The sequence below is a fragment of the Dendrobates tinctorius genome, unplaced genomic scaffold (assembly GCF_039654945.1).
Source record: "Dendrobates tinctorius isolate UK_male_01 unplaced genomic scaffold, ASM3965494v1 ptg000051l, whole genome shotgun sequence".
NCBI classification, from domain to species: Eukaryota; Metazoa; Chordata; class Amphibia; order Anura; family Dendrobatidae; genus Dendrobates; species Dendrobates tinctorius.
The window spans coordinates 26,371,381-26,392,548 of record NW_027361719.1 but is presented as its reverse complement, the minus strand read 5'-3'; the positions used below and the strand labels follow the sequence as shown (position 1 = coordinate 26,392,548).

Here is a 21,168-nt window from a genome sequence, read left to right as displayed (position 1 = left end):
AAGAAAGAGAACACAGAGAGAAAGAAAACAGAGTAGAGAAAGAAAGAGCAGTGAAAGAGAGAGAACAGAGAAAGAAAAAGAGGGGAAAGAAAGAGAACAGAGAGAGAGAAAGAACACATAGACAGAAAGAAAAAAAAGATTAGAGACAAAGAACAGAGAGAGAAAGAAAGAACAGAGAGAGAGAAAGAAACAGAGAGAAAGAAAGATTCTATAAAGATACCATAGCAGCCCGGCTCCCATTGTAGTGCCCACCTGAGCCTCCTGATGTAGGACATATCATGATCCGCTCCCACAGCCAGCATCCTCGATTCCAAGGCGATCCCGCTGTTCACACTGACGGAGGAGGACACGGTGATGGATCTGAAGCATTCCCTGAAGTGCCTCCATGGTTTTGTCACAATCTCCTCCCAAAATTACCTAATTTCCGGTCAGCTTCTGGCACGTCACTTCTGGTAGAACGTCACGTGCGAGTTTTAAAGTGCTCCTTGGGGCTTCACCGTGTACTCCTGTGTCCACGAGAAAAGTAAACTCCCGGCTGGGGCAGTCTCTCTCTCAAAATCGGGACTGTCAAGCTGGATCCGGGACAGTTTGCTCCCCACCATACACCTCGTACACACACAGCTCCGCTTCGTACACCTTGCACACACATGGCTTCAGTCTGTACACCCCGTACACACCTGGCTCTGCTCCGCTCTGTACACTTTTTGCACACACAGGGTTCCGTTCCGTACCCACACGGCTCTGCTCCCCACACCTCGTACACACGCGGCTAGCTCCGTACACCTCGTACTCTTGCGGCTCCGCTCCGTACACCTCGTACACACACGGCTCCACTCCCCACATCTCATACACATGCGACTCCACTCCCCACACCTTGTACACACGCACTCCGCTCCCCACAACTCGTACACGCGGCTCCGCTCCCCACACCTCGTACACACACGGCTCTGCTCCGTACACCTCGTACACACATGGCTCTGCTCCGTACACACACAGCTCTGCTACATCCACACTGTAAACCCCTCCTGACCCCACACATAAACTTACCCTCACCCAGCACGATGACAACCAGCACAGACAGCAGCGTCCTCCATACACTGAGGCCCCTGATCATGTGAACCCTGACTCCTCCCCTCCTGTGACCTCATCACAGGTTCTGTGTGTGCAGAGAAGCCCAGCGATGTCATTGCTGGGATTTATCAGGGCTGCGGTGGCCGGTGGGTCTCTGGGAGGGCGAGGATGGGGTCTGTGCATGGGGTGGCGTGGCGGCGACGGTTGGGAGCTACGTACGATATCCCATCTCACCAGGGCCCCGGCACTTGCCCAGGTGCGCCGGGTGCTGACACTGGCCCTGTCCCCATTGTAATGACTCTGTAGGCCCCCAATAGTGCTATTCACACTACCTTTTAAAAAAAACAAGTAAATCTCTCACTTGTCCCCATTCCCACATCATGCGGCTCTGCTCTCTTCCTCCTTCTCATGGCTGGCCCCCTGCCAAGCACTTACTCTACAGCCACAGGCCTATCAAAGGCCCACAACTACAGAGCCTGCCGGTGTTATATTACATGCTGGGGTTATGTTATGAGCCCTGCCTGCAACTTGACTCCAGCATGCTCTGAAGCTTCAGGCATCTTATGGGCTCGGCAGTGCACGGCAGGGAGCCAGTGGCTCTCTTCTCCACAGTAGTTTTCAACTGGAGGTGCATTCAGGGATACGTCTTCAGTTGAAAATAGCGCTGTACCTAAAGGACCCTCCTCACCCATGGGCCCAGTTGCACCCCCTGTGAAAACAATTGTGACGCCATTGCTTCCTGAGAGATCCTCCTAACTTATGCCTGAAATGTTGGCTTCAAATGTAATGGCGCAAAGCTTAGCATACAGTAGAGCTAAAAAGCGGTGTAAACTTGGCATTCACTTCTCCACTGCAGAATTTCTCTTGTCTATTGTCAGTAACAAGAGAATCAATTTTTTTAAAATCAATATATTTACAGTACCTTAAGGTGTCGGAGAAAACTTCCACACAATATTTGGAGATATTGTAACCACCTGGAATAAGAGCCAGTCTGCCAGCAATACTGGAAACATTGACTATCCTTCCTTGGGCTTTCCTGACCTGTGGCAGTAATGTCAGTGTCACATCAATCATCCCCAGTACATTCACTTCAAGAACTTTAACAAAGTCATTTTTTTTCTGCCATCCAAGGGGAGCCATTGAACCAGGAATGGCGGCATTATTCACCAGACCCCAAAGTCCTAGAAAAACATGAAAGCTTAAAATGTAAAATACTATTATTTTAAAATGTTAGCAGGATCTCAACTATGAAAATTGTGAGTTGTATGGGTACATTTTACAACCTAGAGTATGGCTTCCAACCCAAAACTTCTTATTGTTACTTTTGCACTTGAACAAATTATAACAAATTATGTAAAATTTTTAAAATGTCTAAAGCAGCATTGCACACTCAGGACACTGAAAGTCAGGGCAGGTGCAGACGACCAATTTTTTATCCATCCGAGAAAATCTGTCTTATTATGTCACCCATGCTCAGATTAGAGTACGATCCGACAAAACACTGGATTGCTCTTGGACCAATGTTAGTCTATGGGACTGTGCACATGTCCTGATTTTTTCATCTGACTCAATCTGTCAGAGGAAAAATAATCGCTGCTTGCCTGAGTTTGATCTGATATTTGGATTGCAATCGGCCATGCAAGACAGCCTGTGGAAAGCATTGGACTGCAGTTGGATAACATCTGAGTGCAATCCAATTTTCACAGACTGATAGAATGGAGGAGACGGAGAAATTTTTTTCCCCATCTTCTACCTCGCCCGAGAGAATCGGATCACACTCTAATCAGAATGGCATTTACCATTCATAATCTGCCCAATTCTCTCAGATCTACAGTCGTCTGTCTCTGCTCTGAGGCTACTTTCACACTAGCGTCGGTACGGGCCCGTTGCAATGCGTCGGGCCGACGTACCGACGCACGTTGTGAAAGATTTGCACAACGGGGGCAGCGGATGCAGTTTTTCAACCCATCCGCTGCCCCATTGTAATGTCCAGAGAGGAGGGGGCGGAGTTTCGGCCACGCATGCGCGGTCGAAAATGGCGGACATGACGCACAAAAAAAGTTACATGTAACATTTTTTTGTACGTCGCAGCCGCCAAAGCACGACGCATCCGTCGCACGATGGATGCGACGTGTGGCCATTCGTCGCAATGCATCACTAATGCAAGTCTATGGAGAAAAACGCATCCTGTGGGCAACTTTGCAGGATGCGTTTTTTCTCCAAAACAGCGCATTGCGACGTACGTCACACGACGCTAGTGTGAAAGTAGCCTTAAAGGGAACCTGACACAGTATTTGTAGCATCTAGAGTGCCCTAAGTGCATAGTGAAGCAATGTGCATCACTTAGGCCAGGGTCACACTTGCAAGGGTGATGCAAGAAACTCATGAGAGTCTCTCATATCAATACCTGCACTCATGACCGGAGTGTGCAGCTGCATGTATTTCTATGCAGCCGCACACTCCGATCTCGAGTGCCAGCGCCAGGTATTGTTGCGAGAGACTGCATCACACTCGCAAGTGTGACCCCGGCCTAACATATTTTTTTCCCATTAAAATTGCCTCTGTAGGGCTGGAGTTATGGAGTCACACTAAACATATAAAAAATTGGTCCGATTCTCACTGTCGAGAATCGCACAAGTGTCATGCGTTGTTTATGCGAGTACAATCTAATTTTTCCCGCTTAGCATCCGACTTACATCTGAATGCAGTGATTGCTATCCAATTGCAATTTGATTTTAACATGAGCTTTTACATAGAGCTATTCTCTGTCATTTACACATCGTTATCAAAGGAAATATTCTTCAAAACACACACATGTATACTGTATCTATATATACTGTATATACAGTGCTGTGCAAATTAATTGGGACAAAGCATTTTTTTTAAGTAAAATTGTAAGTTGGTTACCAGTCAGTGATTCTGCTTTGAACAGGTGCGAGTGCCTGTTCAAAGCAGTTAAAACTGGTTTGAATCACTGACTGGTAACCAACTTATGATTTTACTTAAAAAATGCTTTGTCCCAATTAATTTGCACAGCATTGTACATATATATACTGTATATATATATATATATATATATATATATATATATATATATATATATATATAATTGATAGATGGATAGATAGACAAACTAGCAGAGGGAAAGCTGATGGTTTGGGGCAGATGTTTATAACCTGGGAAGAAGTTAATACTGGATCTTCCCAGGCTATTAATATCAGCTCAGAACTGTACTTAGCCTTTACTGGATATTAAAATGGGGGATCCCCCCAAAAAATGATGCAGGGTCACCCTACTAGTTAGTATCCAGCAAAGGCTAGGCAGAGAGCTGCAGGCTGATATTAATAGCCTAGGAAAGGGCCATGGATGCTGGCCCCCCAGGCCAAAAACATCAGCTTTCTGCTGCCCCAGAAAAGATGCATCTAAAAGATGTGCCACTTCTGGCACTTAGCCTTGCTCTTCCCACTTGCCTTGTAGTGGTGGCAAGTGGGGTAATAGTTGGGGGGTTAATGTCATCTTTGCATTTTCAGGTGTCTGAACCCAAACTTTTTGTAACTGTTGGGCCAAACCCGCTGAACGCAAACATCCAGGTGTCCGCCCATCTCTACCCAGAAGCTTTCTGATGGCACCGCGAGCGTGAGAACTTTCTTATGCTCGTGGTAACATCAGACGGGTTATAGGAGTTCACCACGAGACACAGAGCAGCAGTAGCAGATGCTACTCAGTGTCTCTGTTGGATGACAGGCTGTATGATCGCATCATGCAACCATGCAGCCTGACATCTAGATGTAACGTAGGTAGACCCATCATGGGACAAAAAGGTTTATCATCTTCTCTGCGGGCACGTGAAGAATATTGTTGTTTGTTATTTAAACTCTTTTGCAGTGGACAATGGCATCACTGGAATGTGCGATGGTGTATGGTTTAATTAAGATTTATTAAAGGAGTCTGTCATTCTTTCAATTAAAGGACTTTATTCAGGGTGTGTGTGTTTTTATACAATATGTCTATGGGGTTAGTAAAGGGGGCATCAAGGCTGACTGTCACCTGACAATACACAGGTGGCATCAACCCCCCAACTATTACCCCTCTTTCCACCACTACAGGGCAAGTGGGAAGAGCAAGGCTAAGTGCCAAAATTGGCACATCTTATAAATCTTATAATTTTTGCAAAAAATAGCGTAGGGTCCTCTGAAATTTTAATGACCAGCTGAGGGAAAGTAGACAGCTGGGAGCAGACGTTTCTAGCTTGTGAAGGGGGTAATAAACATGGAGCTTCCCATACTATTAATATCAGCTCTTGACTGTATACTTTGCTTTTACTGGTTACTAACTCCTGTACGATAGCGCTCACTGTATGTGTTGGGGGACACCCGCTTGGCAATGGGATTAAGTCACACAGGAATGGTTTCTCACTTAAACAGATGCTCTGGTTTATTTAGACTCAGCATAAACTGGAAAGAGTACAGTATGTTTCGTTACATCCACACAACATAGTAAGGCACCAATCTGTTCATGTAGCAGATACGCCTCTCTGGCTTTCTTAGGCTAGTTTCACACTTGCACCCTTTTGCGCAGCTTTTCGAGCGCACATGATACGCATGCCAAAACGCGTGCAAACGCTGCGTTTTTTGTAGCATTATCGTGCGCATTACAGCAAAAAATCGCAGCATTTTTATGCGTTTGTAAGCGTTTTTACATGCGTTTGCGTTTTTTATGCGCAATGGTAGTCTAGGTGTCACATTTCACAGGAGAAAAATCCTTGAAAAATTCTTGCAACATACTCCACCAATGGTACAGCAGTGGGCAAGTGTTATAGGAATTCTTTATACAGACCCTGTAACAGCTGAATTCTTCACATTTGCTTGCATTTTCCTTTGTGAAACATGGATCTGCGCTGGAAGAGTTTTTACTTTGACTTGGATCTGGACATCAGGATGGCTCAGGCTTATGCAGTTGCTTGCCATCAACAAAGGGAGAGAGAGGCAGCGAAGACGGCAGCGGCGGCGTTTGTGGATACATCCCATTATTGAACTCCGGGAGAGCTGTGGAGCGTACCACACCCTCTACAGTGAGCTACAGGCAAACCCGGAGAAATTTACTGACTACACCCGGATGTCCCAAGAAACCTTGCTTGGTCGTGTCCAAGAAGCCATCCGGAGACAGGACACGCAGCTCCGTCGTGCGATTACTCCTGAGGAACAGCTCCTGGTTACATTACGGTACGTAGTATTGCAAAACCAATGCCTGCATAATTTTCTTTGTTGTGACATGTACTATTCCAAATCTGGCAGAATTATAGTTCTGCCATGTAGTTAACAAAAGGCTGCGGTATTTTTTTATGGCATGTAGTGAACAAAGGCTGCAGATGTATTTTTATGATTTTTTTAGTTTATTTTTGGTGTTTTAAAAATCCATATACATAAATAATAACTTTTTTTTCTTGGTTTCCCAGAATCCTGGCTACTGGAGAGACCCTCTCTTCACTCCACTTCCAGTACCGGATTGGAATATCCACGTTGTCTGGAATTGTAGCAGACACCTGCCGGGCTTTGTGGAACATTCTCTGTCCAGAATTCATGCCCCTGCCCACTGCAGAAAAGTGGTTGGAAATCGCCAAAAAATTTTGGACAGTCTGCAATTTCCCCAACTGTTTGGGAGCGGTTGATGGGAAACACATCCGGATTATCAAGCCAAAAAGAATTGGATCTGAGTACTACAACTATAAAAAGTACTTCTCTACAGTACTCATGGCCATTTCTGATGCAGACTGTATGTTTATTGCAGTGGACATTGGTGCATTTGGCCGTGGGAATGACTCCCAGGCCTTTAAGAACTCGGACATGGGCCGGAGGTTGTATGGCAACCAGTTCACTTTCCCCATGCCACGGCCCCTTCCCAACACTGAAGGTCCCCCACAGCCCTTTGTAATGGTTGGGGATGAGGCATTACAGATGTGCCAAAACCTGCTTAAACCCTACTCCAGCTGGGACTTGGACCACAACAAAAAGATTTTAAATTACAGGCTGACCAGGGCCAGAAGAACTGTAGAGTGTGCCTTTGGTATACTTGACCTCCAGATGGCGCATTCTCGGCACAGCCATTAATCTGAAAATGGAAACAGTGGATGAGGTGGTGAAGGCCTGTGTGGTTCTACATAATTTTGTCATGGCTAGAGAGCACTCGAACTTAGATCTTGATGATGTTGCTCCTAACCCATTGCCTGAATTTACTCAGCACCATCTCAGGTCATCCGTTGAAGTTGGGCAAATGAGGGACCAATTTTGCGGCCTACTTCAACTCAGATGTAGGACGGGTGGAATGGCAAAAGCAAATGGTGTAAAAATTTTTTCTTGTTGGTATGTTAATAAAAAAACTGTTTTGATACCTGTACTGAGTGCACTCTGTGTTTTTACACTCCCAATACTATTATCGAGTGGCCAGGTGTATCAGTGAATTTATGATGCTGTGTTTTGTGCATCATGAATTTACTAGTAATCCTGACCAGGTGGCTATACATACACACACACAAGTTGTTTGACCTTTATCATCTCTACAGTGTGTGTTCAATTTTCAGCGATGGTGGAGATAATACAACTAATATTTGTGTCACATGGGCCGATTTTACAAATAGTGATTTGTGGATGCACTGGCATCCTTCACTTTTTATGACACATGACCCTGTGACTATAAATATTATTTGTAGGATCACCACTTTGGCTTGATTTTGAAAGCACACTGGAGACATAATAAAGTTTATACAACTTCTACAATACCCAGGCCTGGTGTCATGCTGAAGCGAGGACGACTTCACAAAGTTATCACACATGGGCAGGAGAATACACATTAAACTGCAGCATCGCTACAGTCTGCTTCAAATATATGTCTACTGAAGCAATGCTGCAGGTTAAAACTCATGTGTAATCGTTAAGATACAAGGCCAGGGTATTGTTGAAGTAAATATAACATTTATTTTCACCATCATGTCATCAGTTTATTCAGCACACACGTAATAGAGTATGTGGTTATTTACAAGGTATATCTTCAGTCCCCTGCCTTGTCTCAAAAATAGTTAAATGATGATGGTAATAAAAAAAAATAGGCAAGGTAAGAATAGATATGCCTTTCACTCAACACCATCCTCTTTTTCAGGGTTCCCAAACTCTAGTCCTCAAGGCCCACCAACAGATCATGTTTTAAGGATTTCCTTTTTTTGGCTCAGGTGAAGCAGTTATCACCGGAAAAATGGTATTCCTTTGAACATGATCTGTTGGTGGGCCTTGAGGACTGGACTTTGGGAACCCGACTCCATTCAGTCTGTGCAATAGAAGACTGAAGAGACTGGTGGTGAAAATGCAAGTCATCTAAATTTGATTTTTTGTCACCAATTATCTCCAAGACTGACACAAGACACATAGTAATGGAGATATCTGTTGTCAAAAACACTAAGCTATATGACTTGTATTTTCCACACCAGTCTCTACATTCTTCTAATATTGCACAGACTGAATCGAGCAGGGTTCCCCAAATCCAGTCCTCAAGGCCCACCAACAGATCATGTTTTAAGGAATTCCATTGCTCCGGTGAAAACTGCTTCACCTGAGCAATAAAAAAGTAAATCCTTAAAATATGATCTGTTGGTGGGCCTTGAGGACTGGACTTGGCAAACCCGACTCCATTCAGTCTGTGCAATAGAAGACTGAAGAGACTGGTGGTGAAAATACAAGTCATCTAGATTTGTTTTTCTGATAACACATATCTCCAAGACTGACACAAGAAACATGTCTCAGTAATGGAGATATCTGGTGTCAAAAACGCTAAGTGTATGGCGCAGTGTGAGTAGTCGGCAAAAGACAAATTAATCAAACCATATTTTTGAAAGCAGTATTGCACATTTATTTAAAAAAAAACAAAACAAAAAACAATTTTATTATGAATCACTTTTGGGGGAACATTGGGATACTTTGGGGGTGTGGAGAGACGAGGAATGGCTGGAAGTTGAGGAAGGGGTTCTAGGAGAATGGCCAAGAAAGTGCTGGGGGGAGCTCTGGGATGGACATGGAGGCAGGTTGAGACACATTAGGAGAAGAGGGTGGATGGACAAACAAAGTCTTTAGTTTCTTTGACTTCTTTGGCGCAGGAGTATCCTGCCTGGACCGACTTCCACCGTGTGACCGCCTTACATTGCTCGACCGCCTTGAGCTGGTGGACCGTGGCATTGACCTGTAAAAGATGGAATGTGGGTCACCCCTCTGATGCTCTGTGCTGGCGGTGGTGGTGCTCCTAGAAGTGACGGTGGCGGTGCTCCTAGAAGGAGACAAAGTTGTGCCGGTGCTCCTAGAAGTAACGGCGGTGAAGGTGCTCCGAGAAGGAGACAAACTTGTGTCAGCGCTCAATGAAGTGGTGGTGGCGGTGATCCTAGGAGACAAAGTCATGTTGGTGCTCCGAGAAGGAGAAGTGTTGGTGGGACTCCTAAGAGGAGAATTGGTGGCGGTGCTCCTTTGATGAGGAGTGGTGGCGGTGCTCCTTTGATGAGGAGTGGTGGAGGTGCACCTTTGATGAGGAGTGGTGGAGGTGCACCTTTGATGAGGAGTGGTGGAGGTGCACCTTTGATGAGGAGTGGTGGAGGTGCACCTTTGATGAGGAGTGGTGGAGGTGCACCTTTGATGAGGAGTGGTGGCGGTGCACCTTTGATGAGGAGTGGTGGCGGTGCTCCTTTGATGAGGAGTGGTGGCGGTGCTCCTATGATGAGGAGTGGTGGCGGTGCTCCTATGATGAGGAGTGGTGGCGGTGCTCCTATGATGAGGAGTGGTGGTGTCGGTGCTCCTAGACGGAGAAATGTTGGTGGTACTCTGAACTGGAGAATAGGTGTCAGTGGCGGCGGTGCTCAAAGCAGGTGGTGCGGTGGCGGTGGTGGTGCTCCAGGCAGCGCTTGCCATAGTGGTGGTGGCGGAGGAGTGTCCAGCAGCACTCGGACTTGGGGTGGTGTAGTGGTGTCCGGCTTGGCTTGGAATGTAGGTGGTCATGCAGTGGTATGCAGCAGAATTCGGTAGTGAGGTGCAGCGAGTCAGTGGTGGCACTGTTGGAAGTGACACCACTGACTGCTGCACATACCATTCTGATGCATAGCCTGCAAGTAAGCAGTGTTGCAGGCCTGTAACACACTCAGCTGTTGCTCAGGACTAAGGTGTTCTGCCATGCCCTGTTCAATGTTACTGAAAAAATGGTGCGCTGGTCTGTTGAGGTCGGCCTCCAGACGGTCAAGGTGCTGGTCGACAGAGTGGAAGCGGTGTTCCATGTGGTTAAAACTGCGTTCCATCAGGGAAAAACTGCTTTCCACTCTGGCGGGCAGCGCCTTGAGGCTGGCCTGAAAGGCCTCGCTCAAATGCATGAACTCGGGCATGACAGGCCTGTCCAAGGCCCTCTGCCGCTGGCGGGTAGTGCCCGCATAACCAGTGGCAGAGACCTAGGACAGGGGAACACCTGATTGACCAGCTTCATGGTCATCAGCAGTCTGTGTTGCTGACCTGCAAGATGCTTCCTGGCTGTCGCATGGCTGGGACGGGTCCGAGGTCATCCGATGAAGGGCCGCTCCAGGGACAGGTTGCAGGGTGCTGCTCCAGGTGCTGTGGAAAGAAAGGAAATACATTACTATCATGCATTTACAAGAAGCATCAGCTGTGGAATAGAAAAGGACAGGTTAAAAATGAGAAAAAAAAATTTGACTTACGCTCTGGTGGCAAGAACCGGTCTCAGGAACACCAACTCACGATAATAACGATATTTTCTTCTGGTCCTTGCCGCTGAACCACTGCGAACCTGTCCCTCAGCACGAACATCAGTGTTGAAGCGGTCCTTCATCGAGCGCCAACGTGTGCGGACTTTGTTCACTGTTGGAAAAACAAAGATTAAACATTATGCAATGCACTGATGCCAGCATCATTATCAGCACACAAACCTAAGTGAACTTTACAAACAGTCAATGCGGCATCACAAAATAATTCTATACAAAAAGCAATCACTGTTGATCATGAGGGGACTGATGTGTTTGATGCAAGAATATATCTTGCAACAAACACACCAGTACCTTCAAGACCAAGAGTCAATGCAGCATCACAGAGCAGCTTTATACTTACTGAACGCCTTTTTTGCAGTTGGAGATGCGCTGTCCCAGCCTTCCATCATCGCTGCGGCTACTTCATTCCAGAGCCGCCGGGTCACCACTGTGTCCTTGTTCTGCTGGTCACGGCTGTCCCACAATGGGATACGCTCCTCAACAAGGCGGATCAGGGCGTCGTTATTAATGTACACGTCTTCATCCCGTTGTTGAACTTAGAACAAAACAAAAAAAATGATAATCTTTGAAATTTTGGAGGCTAAAAAAGATAGAAAAATAGAAATAAAAGAAGGAAGATAGAAGATGAAAATCAGGACCCCCCCCAAAAAAAACAACAACAAAGGAACATTGAAATACTATATACGTACATTACGTCTCCTCGCCGGGACTTGGCTACCCTGCTCCCACTCAGGCTGCTCCCGCTCAGGCTGCTCTTTGGCATCACTTGCCATGTCCGATGTCTGCAAAAAAAAAATATTACACATTTCTAGATGCAGCAGGTATACTTACCCAAAGGCAGCAAGATCCTCACCTCATGATCTGCTTGGGCCAGTTCTTGCCGGGATGGCGAATAGACCGATCCAGAAGAAGACATGCTGAAATTTAAACAAAAAAAAAATAGTACATAATAAATTGTACAGGACACACAGACATTATGTTGAAGAATACTCACATTTTGGCTGCTGAAGATTGAATTCAAGGCTCTTGTCTGGTCTTCTATTCAAGACTGTCTGTAGCTGCTCTTCTCTTGCTGTCTGTAGCTACTCTTATCTTCAAGGCTGTAGTGGTGTGGCCCTGAAAACAACTTGTTTTATCTACACTCCTCCCAAACAATGTTGCTTGTTTAGGGGGAGGTTTAAACAAGTGTCTAGACATTGTTTACTGAAATCGCGTGCATGCAAAAAGCGCTGACGTGCGCACATTCAAGCGCATGCCAGCGACCCCATAGACTGCATTGCTTTTTTTTGCGCATACCGCGCACACGTGTGCGCACAATTTTTTAACGGTGTTGGGCGGAACAAAGGATGCCACATGTAGCATATGGCGCGTCTGGACGCACACCTGGAAAATGCACAGCGCACGCAAACGCTGATGAGCGCGTACATTCGCTAAACACTGCGCACGCCATGTTAGAGATAGGGGAACATTGCGCGTGCGCCCGATAGCGCACGATGCGCTGCGCGATAAAGCGCTAGTGTGAAACCAGCCTTACAACCACCTTGCCTGAGGAAACCTTCCATGAGCACCGCTTCTCACGTTGATTTCTTGTCAGTCCCAACTTCCAGGGAAGCTGCTTTACTGGGATCACTGTCCTGGACGATGATTTGCTCAACAGGTTAAACCCAACAGTTCCAGACCCTCAGAAGGTTGGTAGCTTCCCCATGCAGGTGCCATCACAAGCTCTGCAGGTACAAGGCCTCACGATATGCTATTCAGGAAGACCTGTCCTCTTGCAGGACCTTCCAACACAGAGACCATGTGATTACACCACAGTCTCATTATAACATATGAGACTCACCCCTGGATGGAAGGTATGTGGCTAGCCAGTCCTGCCCAGCTCTCCGGCTAACCCTGTTAGCCCAGCCCCTTATAATCTAAACAAGCCTCATGGAACTACAGGTCCCAGAGCAACATTTCGGGCTTACAGCGCAGAGGTCCTCCTCCTCTGCGACACATACCGGCCATTCATCACAACATCGGTCACTGTCTCAAACCCATGGTGATAAAGGAGTGTTTCTGCTTTTGTGTTTTCCTTTTTTTGCTCCACTTGTTCCCAGAGCCATAGCTTTTTCTATGTGAGGGCTTATTTTTTGCTGTTCGAGTTGAACCATTGATTTTACAATGGAAAATAAGAAAAAAAACTGACATCACCACTAGCTTGAGTAAGTTCACATGTTCTAGCAGTGACCTCAGTGAGGAGAACAGAGTTTATCGGCTATGAACTCTGGATACCTTATTCATGTCACCGCAAAACACTGATGCTGTGCGATGAAACACAGCTCAGTGTCACGGCTGGCTGCCTGGATGAATGCTCACATCATGCCAATGTAGGGGAGTGAAGTGAGACGTCCCTTTTAATGTCGCCCCTTTAAGAAGTGCTAATGTATATATATGCAATTATTCCTGGTACTGCTACACTTATGGTGTATTACCATTGTTTGTTTCATTGGTACTGCCACAATATATGTGTTACCATGTTGTACATATTGTAATATATTGTGTTGTATTATGTTCTACAAATAAATGTATAGGATAGGGTAAGCTGATGCATCCTTTGGGTTCAATAGTGGAGGGCACTATTAGCATAGAGTTTCTAGATATGGGTACGTGTAGTTCTGTAGTGGGCCACTAGATGGGGGTATACTAGTGGGTCTTGCTATGTATAGCTATAGGAATTTTACATAGGGTTAACTGTAGGAGGAGCTGCTATGGGTTAAGCAAGTGTAGGAGGTAGGAACAGTTCAGAAGGTTGAGCACACCCGAAGTGTCCACAAGGGCTCTAAGCCCAGGACACCATAGCGGATAGGACCGTCTGGGAAGGTGTTCTGCTCCTTACAAGGTACTTGTATGTATTTTTAATATCGTGCAGTGCTATTAGCCTGGTTGCGGATGCGGCTTATGTCCGGTCCCTGTCATACATGTCTGACTTGGGTGCCTTGCACTTGCTGCCACTGTGCATTTATAGAGGAGCTTTGTGATATATATATATATATATATATATATATATATATATTGTATACCAGTATGATGTCTATGTATACTTGCCTTCTGACGGACCTATCCTGGGCCTCCTGTTTGTGGTTGTAATAATCACGTTCCATCTTCTAGCCCCAATTTTTGCCCGTTTGTCTGTATACTTTTTATACTAATAAAATTGATCTTATTTGCTATTTGACCTGATGACTGTGCTGACTTTTTGTTTGTGATTGTATCATTACAGTTGGTCATATACTGTCCCTAAATGATGGTGGTTTTGTGGGATTTTTTTCTTTATCTCACATAATCTTGGTTATTCTTTCCACCAACTATGTTCATTGGATCTGTCTTATAACGTTTTGAAGAAGAAAAGTACGGGTACAGTCAGACGGGTGCTGGATAAGACTGGAGCACCCCAGAAATTGCAGTTTATGACAGCAGCTGGAATGGGAAGGAATTCGTGATCCAAAAGTCATGCAGGGCGCAGAATATTCACCATGTTCCAGATCTTAAATAGGGCTGAAGTTTGCAAATCCAGGGCGAAACGGATGAACGGGATCCCCTATGTCTTGAGATCCTACAGAAGTGATACTGCGGTACCGCCTAGGACGCTACTACCCCGTAATGTGCATGAGGACAAAGAAAACAGGAAAGGGAAAGTGCAGGAGGAATGCTGTATGGACTGTAATGTAACTGATGTGTCCGGGATCATTGAAGAGAAAAGTAAAATTGTTTGGTTGGCATCTGAACTGGTATCTGAGTCCGTTCTTTCTACCCTGTGCACAGAAGCTGAGTGTGCAGGAGCTGTGTTGCACCACAGTGAAATTCCTGGTGAGCCAGAACCCCGAACAGGTACGCTGGTAGAAGCTGACAATTTTTCTGTAGGAAGAGGCTGGGACACCAAGGCCCCTTCTTACACCAATGTTCAGCATGACATCTAGATATAACAGAGCTAGACTCATCATCGGACAACTGGATTACCTTCTAGTCAGACAGGTGAGAAATATGGTTGCTTATTATTTTGTATCTTTTACAGGTGACAAGGGGATCGGGGGATTATCTTCTCGCCGGACAGGTGAGGAATATTGTGCTTTATAATTTTTTACATTTACAGGTGACATGGGTTTCAGTGGATTAGTCATAAAGGTGAGTATAACTTTACTTTTTCATTTTCATTTCAAATAAAGGTGTCAGTGTCTTCATTGCTAATAAAGGTCTTTATTCTGGCAAGGTTTTTTTTTCAAAATCTAGCTATAGGGTTAGTAATAGATATGACTTATAGATGACTCTCCATTACTAATCTCTGCATATACGAAACTGACATCAACCCCAATACTATTACTTGGTTTGCCACTACACCAGGGCAAGTGGGAAGAGTGGAAAGTAATCACCAGAATTGGCATATTTCATGGATGTGCCAATTCTGGGGCGGATGAGAGCTGATGTTTTTAGTCTGGCAGGGGGCCAATATCCGTGACCTCTTCTTAACCTATTAATATCAGCCCTCATTTGTCTGCCTAGCCTGTGCTGGTTATTAATTATAGGGGGCCCCACATCATTTTTATTGGAGTCCCCCATTTTAAAAACCATTAAAGGCAAAGTATGCAGCTGTGAGCTGATATTTATAACCTATGAAGCTCCATGTTTATTATCTCCTTCCCAGGCTAGAAACATCTGTCCCCAGTTGTCAATTTTTCCTCGGCTGGTTATTAAAATCTCAGAGAACCCCAGACTTTTTTTCTTTAAGTTATATTTAATTATTAGCTAAATACATGAACAGTAACTATACAAAACACTGTACTAATTAAATATGTGGCTGACATCTTTCTATTTACAGTGGGGCAAAAAAGTATTTAGTCAGTCAGCAATAGTGCAAGTTCCACCACTTAAAAAGATGAGAGGTGTCTGTAATTTACATCATAGGTAGACCTCAACTATGGGAGACAAACTGAGAAAAAAAAAATCCAGAAAATTACATTGTCTGTTTTTTTTTTCATTTTATTTGCATATTATGGTGGAAAATAAGTATTTGGTCAGAAACAAGCAATCAAGATTTCTGGCTCTCACAGACCTGTAACTTCTTCTTTAAGAGTCTCCTCTTTCCTCCACTCATTACCTGTAGTAATGGCACCTGTTTAAACTTGTTATCAGTATAAAAAGACACCTGTGCACACCCTCAAACAGTCTGACTCCAAACTCCACTATGGTGAAGACCAAAGAGCTGTCAAAGGACACCAGAAACAAAATTGTAGCCCTGCACCAGGCTGGGAAGACTGAATCTGCAATAGCCAACCAGCTTGGAGTGAAGAAATCAACTGTGGGAGCAATAATTAGAAAATGGAAGACATACAAGACCACTGATAATCTCCCTCGATCTGGTGCTCCACGCAAAATCCCACCCCGTGGGGTCAGAATGATCACAAGAACGGTGAGCAAAAATCCCAGAACCACGCGGGGGGACCTAGTGAATGAACTGCAGAGAGCTGGGACCAATGTAACAAGGCCTACCATAAGTAGCACACTACGCCACCATGGACTCAGATCCTGCAGTGCCAGACGTGTCCCACTGCTTAAGCCTGTACATGTCCGGGCCCGTCTGAAGTTTGCTAGAGAGCATTTGGATGATCCAGAGGAGTTTTGGGAGAATGTCCTATGGTCTGATGAAACCAAACTGGAACTGTTTGGTAGAAACACAACTTGTCGTGTTTGGAGGAAAAAGAATACTGAGTTGCATCCATCAAACACCATACCTACTGTAAAGCATGGTGGTGGAAACATCATGCTTTGGGGCTGTTTCTCTGCAAAGGGGCCAGGACGACTGATCCGGGTACATGAAAGAATGAATGGGGCCATGTATCGTGAGATTTTGAGTGCAAACCTCCTTCCATCAGCAAGGGCATTGATGATGAAACGTGGCTGGGTCTTTCAACATGACAATGATCCAAAGCACACCGCCAGGGCAACGAAGGAGTGGCTTCGTAAGAAGCATTTCAAGGTCCTGGAGTGGCCTAGCCAGTCTCCAGATCTCAACCCTATAGAAAACCTTTGGAGGGAGTTGAAAGTCCGTGTTGCCAAGCGAAAAGCCGAAAACATCACTGCTCTAGAGGAGATCTGCATGGAGGAATGGGCCAACATACCAACAACAGTGTGTGGCAACCTTGTGAAGACTTACAGAAAACGTTTGACCTCTGTCATTGCCAACAAAGGATATATCACAAAGTATTGAGATGAAATTTTGTTTCTGACCAAATACTTATTTTCCACCATAATATGCAAATAAAATGAAAAAAAAAAAAAAGACAATGTGATTTTCTGGATTTTTTTTTCTCAGTTTGTCTCCCATAGTTGAGGTCTACCTATGATGTAAATTACAGACGCCTCTCATCTTTTTAAGTGGTGGAACTTGCACTATTGCTGACTGACTAAATACTTTTTTGCCCCACTGTATCTATTCTATGTATATATCTATTTTATCTATTCTATTCTCATGGGTCACACAGTGAATTTACTTTACTCAGGTTTTCTAGAAGATGATGCATAAAATTCAGATGCCACACGCTTGGTCCCTGTCCCGTGCAAGTTTTTTCTTGCACCCATTGACTTGCATTGACGAGTACCGTCTGATATACATGGCAAAGCATGCTATGATTTTTTTCTCTGTCTGATCTGAACTGAGAAAAAAATTGTAGATGATCAGGCAATCATAGAATAACATTAGTCTAATTTCAATATGATTTTTTTTTATCAGATTGCATTCGTCCATTTTTCTTGCAAAGGAGTATAAGGCCTTGCTGTGATTTCTTTATATAACTTACCTCTGTCTCCAACAATGTGAGAGACCCAGTCAACTACAGAACTCACATTCTTGCTGTCAGAAATATCTAGTATTGTTGTTTGCAGTCTACTTGATGTTTCCTTTTTCAATTTCTCAGCCCCTTTCTCTGTCAGGCAAGATGCCAGAACCTTCATTCCACGTTTATCAAGTTGCTTGGCCAGCAGGTTTCCAAATCCAGTGTCGCATCCGGTAATGAAGACGTATTTATCTGAGAGATTCTCCAGTATCTGACTCTGTCTGTACCATCTGTATACAAGTAACAAACCCAACAATGCCAACACAAGGAGCCACATGGTGGAAGAAGAAATTCTAAATAAAAAGGAAAACAGTAGAAAAATTATTGAAATGTATGTGTCCGAGGAAAAAAATCAGACGTGTGAATAGCTCCATAGACTTACATTGGTCCAGGTGCGATCTGATGTTTTGTTGGGTCGCACTTGGACAAATAATAATATGCACCTAGCTGAATGTGGCGTGATTACTAAGCTAAATGCACCTTAACGGTGGTTGATGGGCAGACATTATTTTGCCAAATTTTGTGCAAAGTGTCTCTTTCATTTTTTCCTAATATTCAAAAGCCATATTGCTATTCATATTTCACATTGACATGCTTTAGCACGATAGAGTGCAAACCCTTTTTTTATATTGTATATGGGTGTAGCTGCTCCTGGTATGCACCTATTCACACTAGTTTGGATGTGCCAGTCAGGCTTATGTTATTTCTATGTTAGCTAACTGACCGAGCACGTGCCCTTCACCATGTGGTGATTTTAATTACTGAAGGGTCCCTACCAACCAATAAATGCAGGCTTTACTGAGAGAGGGGTCCACATTCACCAAGGAATTCTGACTTCAGCCTAAGGCCGGGGTCACACTTGCGATAAACTTGCACGAGTCTCACGTCTCAATACCTGGCACTGCCGCCTGCACTTGGGACCGGAGTGTGAGCTGAGCGCTCCGGTCTGAGTGCCGGAAGCAGTGCCTGGTATTGAGACGTGAAACTTGTGCGAGTTTCTCGCAAGTGTGACCCCGGCCTAAGAGAGGTGTTCACTCAGGTCAGGGACCCATCACTTTTGAGACCAACTTGGCCATGGTTGCTGGGCAGACATTATTTGGCCAAATTTTGTGCGAAGCGTCTCATTCATTTTTTCTAAATATTCAAAATCCATATTGGTATTCATATTTCACATTGACATGCTTTAGCACAATAGAGTGCAACCCCTTTTTTCATATAAACTAAATGCACCTAAATTCTTGAATGATTGGTGACAAAAAAACTTTTTTTGTCAGCTGGAGCAGCGGAGAAGGAGTCAACCTTCTCCAGTCTCCTGTCGCTTCCTCGACAAGTCTGACTCGTTCCTGCGCTCTGCCCTCTTTATATTCCCTGTGCCCCCTGCTGTCCAGCGTGACGGTCCTTCCCTCCCAGAAGAACCCTCCCCCGGCAACAGTGGTGACAGTCCCGATAGTTCCGGCCTCAAAGGGCACCGGATACCGCTGACTCTGTCTCGGCTCATCCTCTTACATAAACACTCTTTTGACCTCTGTCTGGTAAATGGCATAACATCACGAAAAAAATATGCTTTCAGCTAAGTACATGAATGCAGTGTTCACTTAGCCTGAGCCATTCAAATAACATCCCACCCCAAATACATAATGTGACTTATGAATCCTCACAGCGAACGCACTGCACACTGTGAGGATTCTCCAGTAATCGCGTCGGGTGCATACCGTCATGAGCCGACTAGACGTGTGTTGCTTCCCTCAATACAAGTGAATTGAGTGGGGATGGACACATCTAGTCGGAATGTGTCTGAAAGTATACAAATCACATACGTTCGGTCGCATAACTGCCAACTTAAAGCACTGGAGAATTCTAACAGCATAACGATTCACATAGAGTGACTGCAGACTTGTACTCCAAAGCCATACAACCCCTTAACTTAGATAATAGTATTCCTACTATAAGAAGTGTAATAATCTACAATCCTTATATTATATTTTACAATAAGGTTTATTCACTCTTTTACTGTGTTCATCTTTGAAACTTAATTTGAAGAAATGCTGCAAACGTGTTTCAGTTGTGTCTAAAAACGCATCTTGCTGTATAAAAAAATAGAATAGAAACAATGCCACATTAACGATGAGTTGGCTTGTATAAAATGTTGTACAAACATTTGAGCTGTATGTGTGGAAACAACCATAATGTCACAGGAAAAGACTTTATGCATATGTCGAAGGTAACGTGCGACCTGAATGATGACATTGTGAGACCTTTGTGGTCATTTTATGCTGCTATTATTGAATACTGACCATACGGGAACTTATAAAAGATTAATCCTACCTTTTACCTCCGGTTCTTGGGATCTTATATGGTTAGAGAACAGAACTGATCTATTTCAGTAAACAGGAAATGAGTAATGGACTTCAGCTTTTTACATTATACTGTGCAATTGGTCAAGCTGCATTTACTCAGGGCTGGCTTTAGCATAAAAACTTGGAATGGATCCAAAAGGGAGAAGTATAAAGCGGAAGACTGTATGTCTCTCCGAATGAACATTGACCCAAGATTATATGTAATAGGTGATGTTTGTATTGGCACAGTTCAGATGTAGGCATTTTATACAAACATACAAGGACACAAGAAACACATTGAAACCTTTGGCACCACCACTATAACTTTGCTGGAAAAAGTCACACAGTCAGGTTAAAATGGATGGGTGAGTGCCATATACTTGCTGTACCTTTCATACAAAGGTAATCTTCTACTTTGGGAGCTGTTTCACTGAAATGATCATTAACTTAGATATCAATAGTGTAATAATGTCTAATGGTATAAAGCCAATTTTTAACCCATTCTTAAATATAGGCAAATAGTATTGTTTTTGCTGCCTCATGTGTGAATAAAACTCAGCGGCAGCAATCTTTGTTTTCCATCATACAGTAAAAGATTATCCAAAAAAGAAGATCCTGATAGAGGTCCCTTTTAGGGCTTGTTAACAGGACCGTATTTTCGATCCAAGTTCTGTCCGTAAAAAAACGGACCACACTCAGATCAATGTTTTTCAGTTGCGCAGTGCAGATGAGCGATTTTATTTTTTTTTCACTAACTGAATCTGCAACTGAAAAAAATTGCAGAATTAAATATTTTTGCTCTGACATGTTGGTTGTTTCCACACGTACAGATGGAATGCTGGAAAATGTTTTACACAAGTTATTACATGGATAACATGATATTCCTACTGTGAGAATCTCAATCCACAAAGCTTTTGTTATATTTTGCATTCCATTCTCTATTTTACTGTATTTATCATTAAAACATTATTTGAACAAATGTTAATAACTATAGTAGGCGGCACCACTACTATATGACAGTATAGGAATTGTGCCTAGATTTTGCGACTTTTGGCATCTTCACGCCAATTTCTACCAGCTTCCCTGAAATAGGAAA

At 44.2% G+C, this 21,168-nt stretch overlaps 2 protein-coding genes across 3 annotated transcripts in view; both read right to left on the bottom strand.

Moving 5' to 3' along the window:
- The window catches only part of LOC141091346 (retinol dehydrogenase 7-like), a 62,459-nt gene extending 42,250 nt beyond the window's left edge, over nucleotides 1-20,209 (bottom strand). The window contains exons 1-3 of one of the 2 annotated variants that reach the window (XM_073576885.1): nucleotides 20,062-20,209; nucleotides 17,701-18,029; nucleotides 1,994-2,252 (exon numbers count right to left, since the gene is read on the bottom strand). In XM_073576885.1, the coding sequence (XP_073432986.1) occupies nucleotides 1,994-2,252; nucleotides 17,701-18,013 (572 nt within the window). In that variant the 5' untranslated portion in view covers nucleotides 18,014-18,029; nucleotides 20,062-20,209. The remainder of the gene's footprint in view (nucleotides 1-1,993; nucleotides 2,253-17,700; nucleotides 18,030-20,061) is intronic. The other variant, XM_073576887.1, reaches the window with a different exon arrangement.
- On the bottom strand, nucleotides 8,746-11,201 carry LOC141091345 (uncharacterized). The gene is made up of 2 exons (XM_073576884.1): nucleotides 10,802-11,201; nucleotides 8,746-10,697 (listed from the first exon to the last, which is right to left on the bottom strand). Exon 2 carries the CDS (start codon nucleotides 10,095-10,097, stop codon nucleotides 9,084-9,086), a length of 1,014 nt encoding a protein of 337 aa, XP_073432985.1. The 5' UTR covers nucleotides 10,098-10,697; nucleotides 10,802-11,201; the 3' UTR covers nucleotides 8,746-9,083.
- Nucleotides 20,210-21,168: the final 959 nt, after the last annotated feature.